Source organism: Corylus avellana, chromosome 7 (genome assembly GCF_965113065.1).
Source record: "Corylus avellana chromosome 7, dhCorAvel1.hap1.2, whole genome shotgun sequence".
In the NCBI taxonomy this organism is placed as follows: domain Eukaryota; kingdom Viridiplantae; phylum Streptophyta; class Magnoliopsida; order Fagales; family Betulaceae; genus Corylus; species Corylus avellana.
In genome coordinates, this window is record NC_142496.1 from 1,295,929 (window position 1) to 1,303,424 (window position 7,496).

Sequence of the window (7,496 nt, forward strand, 5' to 3'; positions counted from 1 at the left end):
ATAATTCACTTGAATTCTGCTTTTAATGCTTCAAGTCATTTAGGACAAAATCATTTAATGGCCTTCGTCACACGGAATAAGACCATGCAAATTTTTTATGTTAGTGGGCTGGTGAAGCATTTAGGATTCAGATGAACTTGTCAAGAGCAGGACCAATCATCTTACAGATAGATGGATAGAGATGACAATTTTTTACTGTGAAATCGATGCCAATCTGACAAGTTATAGTTTATTAAATTATATTTCATATCAAATTGGGTCGACCCGATTAAATATAATTAATTAACAAGTTAATCTTGGATCAACATAATGAGTGACTCACATAAACTTATATAAATGAAAAGTGTTTTTTTTATTTTTAATAATTTAATTATGAAAAAATTAAGAACCTAAAGTCCGACAAAAAAAACGTATTTTCCTCATTTATAGTTGGATATAACTTTATTGTGTTCAATAATTAAGAATTATTGTGTCAATATCTTTTTATAAAATGACATTTTCAAGCTCAATAATTGAGAAATTTATTAATTAAATGGGTCGTGCAAGTCTAGTCAGATCAATCTAATAAAAGTTGATTATTAAATGGGTTATGAGGTCGGATCGTGTCGCTCACTTATTTAAATACGTCCATATCGAGGTTGAGGGATCTCACCCCATTAATTAAATTGGTTAGGTTTGACTTGGTTTTACACCCATACCTCAATACGACCCAAATCCAACACACAAACATGACCTACTACCCCTTCAAAATGAGACCAGGAAAATGCAATCAAGTCTTATGGATCTCAAGTAAATCTACCGATCAAGCTGGATAACTAAAATTGGACTAAAAGCTAGAGTGGATCAAAACTCAAAAGATACCTCCTATTTCAGTCGACGTAGATGGAATGGCTTCAAAAGAACAAACTTATATATATACTATAATACTATAAAGCACAATGGGCAAATCACAATACAACATCGGAATAAAGCTTGCCAAGCACATAAATACTATAATAGAAAGATCTCCTGCTGAGACACTGTTTCGGTTTCCTTTCTTTCTTCGGTCTAGAAGATGTGGGGAAATCCACAGAAGTTTGCCAAGCAAACAATTGACAAACAATATAAACACATTACAGTCACTATTTGTCACCCATCAGCGTGCCATTACAGAATAGCTGCAGCCGCTTGCCTCAGAAGCTCACAATAGGGTACAACACTGATTTGTCTTCTTTGCCTGCTTGTAGAACATCTGTTTCAACCATGACCAACAAAAAGGTTCTTTTGAGTTAGCAACACGTTTTGGACAGTGATTTCAAGATGGGTCTAATGTAGAGACTCTTCTCTTAATACAAAAACAAACCATTTCATGGAAGTAAATGGGATAGGATGCCAACTTCATTAAACTTCATACAAAAGCATGAATTTCAATTGTTGGCATTGTTGGGATAATGATCTGGTCTCATACAAGCAAATTGTTTAAGATATCACAAACAGACTGTGATCGACTGTGATCAGTAGATCCATTCACTAATTCTCCATAGCTATGGCAACCTACCAAATTTTATTGTTACTTTTACCCACATCCATTAAGAATCACTCAAGATCATATTTGCTAATGTACCAGGACTTTCAACAGCCAACATCGATGGTCAATTTACTATTTTGAAAAAAGAGGAACTTTAAAACCCATTAGAATCAATAATGCAACAAAGAAAATAAGTAACATTGGAGGGAGCACAATGTGGGGGCGTGGTGAATGTTAATTTTTAACTCATTTGTTCGTCATTGGATCTTTTGAAGCTTGTGCAGAGAGAGAGAGAAAAAGGGGAGGGGTTATGAAGGTTTCTTTAAAATTGTGCCTGGATATCCAAGAAGAAGAACAATAAATCCAAGTTTCAAATTACTACTTCAAATAACAATCACATCTTCTTAGACTATAACCAAGGCCCCAGCCACCCAAAACCCTTTAAATTACCCCTAGATAACTTCATAATACTTTTAAACACGGATGCGTTCATAAAACATGCATCTCCCAATACTTTCTCAAGAGGATATTGTGCTAAAATATGCAAGATCCATGATAAATGTGCTCAAATCATGATACCATGCTCCATTTTACAAGCTAAAGATCATAAACGTAATCATATGCTTATATCTTATGTAGTGTCTCATAAGATTAAAGGACTCATGGCTTTCATGATACACTTATAGGTAAGCCAAAAACACATCAAAGTCAAATTCTTGCAAAGTATTCAATAGCAAAGTTGAGGATGACCAAAAGTATAACTAAAAAGCAGAATGAGTAAAACTAATAGGCTTACGCAGTAAAGTATGTGTAAGATCAGTGGATGTGTGCACAGTGGCAAATGCATATTAGTAACATATAAATGTTCTCAGCACACCTGTGATGCTGCACTGAGATCTGAACTCTTCTCAACTAAACTGTCCAGTTTCTCGCCTCGTGCAAGTACACTGTCAATAGTTTTATGCTGTATCAAAGAAAGAAACAGTGATGAGAGAGAGAGAGAGAGAGAGAGAGAGAGAACAATTTTCCGTAAGAAAACAAGGAATTAAGACCACATGTTATTAAAAAATCCAAAACCAAGTCGAACAAGATAAATTCTTTCAACATGCCTACTTCAATGAGGAATTTTTTATTTTTAAAAAAAAAAAAAAAAACAAAGATGTCACTCGTCTAGAGTCACTAAGTGGAATCGTAGGATGGGTGGCTCGGATATTTGGTCTACCCTACTTACTTTTTGTCTCTGTTTCCGATTCCTATGAGTGTAGCTAAAAGGCTTGAGAAAGTCCAAAGAGATTTCTTGTGGGGAGGGATGGGAGATGAGCCTAAGTTGCATCTTGTAAATTGGAACCAAGTCTGTCGTCCCCTGCACTACGATGGTCTTGGCATTCGAAAGTTGCATCAGTTTAATCAAGCTCTCTTTGGGAAATGGCTTTGGAGATATGCGAATGAGAGTGAGGCTCTTTAGTGTAAGGTTATCAAAGCTAAGTATGAAGACCACGAAGGTGGGTGGTGCATGAAGGAGGTTTCGGGTTCTCATGGTGTGGGCTTATGGAAGCATATTCGACAAGGTTGGAACTTCTTTGCCAAAGGTATTCGGTTTGAGGTGGGGGTGGGTTCGAAAGTTCATTTCTAGCATGATATTTGGTGTGGGGAAAATTCTTTGAAGCATGCCTTCCCGTCCTTGTTCAGTATCGCTAGACATAAAGAAGCTTGGGTGAAGGATAATTTTACTTGGAGGAATGGGGTTGTCAAGTGGAATGTCATTTTTGTGCGACCCGTCCAGGATTGGGAGATGGATTTGGTTTCTCCTTTCTTTGATCGGTTGTACTCTTGCAAGATTTCCAGAGGGACTGTGGATCGTATTCATTGGTCCTCGTCTAAGGGCAAGTTCGAGGTTAAGTCGCTCTTCAAGGCCTTGTCCAATTTTGACCATGAGGTGTTTCCTTGGAAGAGAATTTGGTGTACTAAGGTGCCCCTGTGAGTGGCTTTTTTCGGGTGGACCACGGCCCTAGGCAAAATTTTGACTCACGATAATCTACGTAAGAAGAACCTAGTGGTAGTGGAATGGTGTTGTATGTGCAAGAAGACCAGAGAGTCAGTCGATCATCTTCTTCTCCACTGTGAAATCGCAAGTGCTCTTTGGCATACTATTTTTAGTCGGTTCAGGTTGCATTGGGTCATGCCTTGCAGGGTGAGGGACTTGTTCGATTGCTGGTGGTCTGGAGGACGTTTTCGAAGCGCGGTAGTGTGGAAGATGATCCCTTTGTGTCTTATGTGGTGTATATGGAATGAAAAAAATGCTAGATGCTTTGAGAACTCCACTAGGACTATAGAGGAATTGACTCATCTTTTCTTCTTTACTCTTTACTCTTGGACGACCGCTTGGCTAGCTCCTTTAGTGATTAGTTTCTCTGACTTCCTATTTCATTTCTCTCCCTCTTAGGCGCTCTCTTTTTATACTTCTTGTGTATGTGGGTTGCGCCCCTCTACGCTTTTGATATATATCATTATTACTTATCAAAAAAATATTTGGTTTACCCTTCAGCATCCGTTTATAATGGGGCAGCTCTCAAGACTTGAACCCGTGCACTTGTGCTAGGCAACCAAATACTTTACCATTACCATATAATGGCCCCTATCCCATGTGTATAGCAGAAGTCAAGTAACATCGGCATGCTAACAAGCCTGCTTACTAAAATCGAAGATTGGAAAGTCCAGCTTACTAGGTTTTCGGAAACATTTACGTGGAATTTATAGAATTACTCTTCCCCAATTAGAGGCATATCCCAACATAAAAAATAAAAATGGGACACTATTTAAAAATAAATAAAGAAAGAAAAAAGCAGTTATGAAATGTGAAATTTGCTGCCCCACATAAGTGTCATCTCTATATGAAAAAAAAAAAAATTTAAAATTTTTTTTTAAAAAAAAAAAATATCTACTGGTGTACTCATTCACCCATTTTCACCCTTTTGCAGATGATAATCAAATAATCTACGAAACATAGTTTCAAAATGAGATAGCCCACTAATTAGTGGAGTAGCAGTAAGCAGACACCGAAAAGGCAGTCATCTGGCATAATAACTTTTATATGTCATCATATCCAAGCCATCACCAAATCCTTGCCAAAATATTGACACACACAACGATCCAAGAATTAACAAGCTAATTAAAACTTATCATTGATGGTTTCTTAACCAAGGAAAAAAGCATAAATCCAACTAGAAAAATGAATCTCTAGACTCCACAATAATGAACATAAAAGGAACACTTAGTCATAGATCCAACATTAAGTAAACTATTGGAGCATTGACTAAATACTCACAAGGATAATTTTAGTTTCATCCAACTCCCTCTGAATTTTCAACAACTTGTCAGCCTCCGCAGGATCCTGAAGAGTTAAAAAAAAAAAAAAAAAAAAATTCAGTCATAACTAATTACTTTCAACCATTAACAAAAACCTGTGGGGGCAGCCCCAATTGATATAGCAGAATGTACTGGATAAAAAAACTATCAATCTATTTGCTGCCATATGACACAGTCTTAAACGAGGAAAAATGAAAAAATAGAAATACCTGGAATTTTGTCAAAGCTTCACTCAGATAGGGCCATGGTTGGGTAGTATCTGCTTGTGCAGTCTTCCATGAATCACCAAAATTTTTCTGATACTCATCTATCACCTGGCAAACATTATAAACAGCATCTATAAGTTAACTCAAGCAGAAATCAAGCATCAATATTTCACCAGTCCAAGATCCCAGGCTCATAATATCAACCAGTGTCTAAAAATAAAAAGATAACTCAACAAGACCTCAAGATTTCACCAGGTGATCACTCTCTCTCTCTCTCTAGCACCCGTGCGCACACACACAATGAGATCTCCTCAAGTCTTTACGCTCAAATAGGAACTTCAGCACAATTACGGCTATGAAATTGTGGCCAAAGTGGAATCAATGAGACTCTCACAAACACACAATGAGATCTCCTCAAGTCTTTACGTTCAAACAGGAACTTCAGACAATTACGGCTATGAAGTTGTGGCCAAAGTGGAATCACAGGGAGCATCAAGAATTACTATCTTAGTAGGTTTGCTTTTTATTTCCCTGACGACCTCTAAATCCTTGCCTTCCACCATAAGGACAATATTAAAGCAGAACATAAATCGGTATGGACATCCACAAATTTCTAAAACTTTGACAGGATTAATGTAAATTAACTGAGTTTCTGTCATAGTCACAGACACTTCAGCTTTCTTACTCAACAGCAAAAGAAACTGCCTAGTTTTCTTATAATGTTCTTGAAAATAGATAGAGTTTGTAAAAGTAAAAGAGACTCCACAATGCATAAATAGCAATACAAAACTAATTAGTTGATTGCAACAATAAAGCCCATGGCCTTTTTTATTTTACTCTGCATCATAATTGAACCTCAACCAGCTCAAACCGATTATTGATTACTGAGATGTTAATGAGCTATAGCCATTTCAACAACTGAAAGCTGCATCGAAGTGCCTACTTACATAACATTAACATTTAATCCACTAAATTTGTATCTCATTCAACATTATCTCAAATTACCAACCACACTTCAACTAAGGTAACCTTATACTGAAGGAAACAAACTCTTGCAGGTCAATCAATATAACACATTGATGCAAATTTTAGCTCCAGTAAAAGAAATCTATAAACAAATAATAAATATTATATTGAGTGTACCTGATTGAGCAGAGAAAAGGCGCTTCGAACTGGGTAGTGATCATCCATAAAGCCCAATGCACAAAGGCCATTTCTGTTGTAAGCATGCACCTTGTACTCTATAAATCAACAAAAAAAAGAAGCAAATGAGCTTTAAAAAAAGGCCTAAAACTAGATAAACAAATCAAGATGAGTATTCTACTTCTAACACAAAAAAGCATGACAACATTTCCATAATTCATTTTCAAAAATGATACTTCCTCCATTTGTAGCAAGGTGGAGGGTGAGTTCGTGGGTTCAAATCCCACAGGGTGCATGTCATTTACCAATAATAAAAAAATAAAAATAAAAATAAAATAAAAAAAGGATTTGTACCCCTGGAACACTAACAGTTCCACTGGAAAATTCAAATTCGTCCATTTTCATTAACCAAGCACTTGAAACAGGTCATCTCAAGCTAAGCCATTAAAGATTAGTGAAACAACAGATTTGACCCTTTTCGGCCTGTTTACAAGCACTGGAATTGGAGCATAGACATTGAAACTGTAGTCTTGGATTCCAATTTCACTGTAATGGCGGTGACAATCCCAAGAAATCTTAAATTACACAGATTCCATAATCCCAGTGGACACATAAAATTCCACCCTTACACCACCACCCCACTACCCACCAATGACCGGAATTCCAAATTCCAAAACAAATAGGATTCATCGAACCCATGCAAACACGCAGCTGATATAAATTCGGACTTCTGAATACACCACTTGGAAACCGGAATTCCTTTTAAAACTCACCAAACCTAATCAATGCCCACAAAATCCAACCAAAATCCTACGAAATTCAAGAAATCTCCACCAAGAATACATCCATAAAAAAAAAAAAAATCCCTCAATCAATAAAAAAGGACCTAATTCAAGCTCAGAAATCACAGCTAATATAAATTCACCAAAACTAAGCAATCTCAAGAAAAATCTCCAAAACTTGATCACTTTCTACACAATCCAACCAAATGCCCGAATAAATTCAAGAAAATCTCCTTCGTAAATTCACATAATTCAATCAAAAAGGACCTAATTAACTAAACGAATTAATGAAAAAAAAAAAGAAAAGAAAGAAAGCAAAAGCAAAATCCAAATGCGAAGAATTTATAGAGGGAGAGATCGGAGAGGGACCTTCGTGCTGGACGGATTGGCGCTGGGAGGGAGGAGTGCGCCTGGCGACGGTGCGAGATACAAAGACAATGAACTCCTTCACGCTCGACCTCTGAAAGTATCCGAAGTGGCTCACGTCCAACG

General features: G+C 36.8%; 1 protein-coding gene across 1 annotated transcript; it reads right to left on the reverse strand.

Moving 5' to 3' along the window:
• Nucleotides 1-962: 962 nt before the first annotated feature.
• Nucleotides 963-7,496, reverse strand: YKT61 (SNARE-like superfamily protein; the record flags this gene model as incomplete). Its single annotated transcript, XM_059597810.2, is given in 6 exon segments — nucleotides 963-1,231; nucleotides 2,385-2,471; nucleotides 4,833-4,898; nucleotides 5,083-5,187; nucleotides 6,223-6,320; nucleotides 7,374-7,496. Coding segments are annotated over 6 exon segments (530 nt in total), but the record flags the coding sequence as incomplete, so codon positions are not given.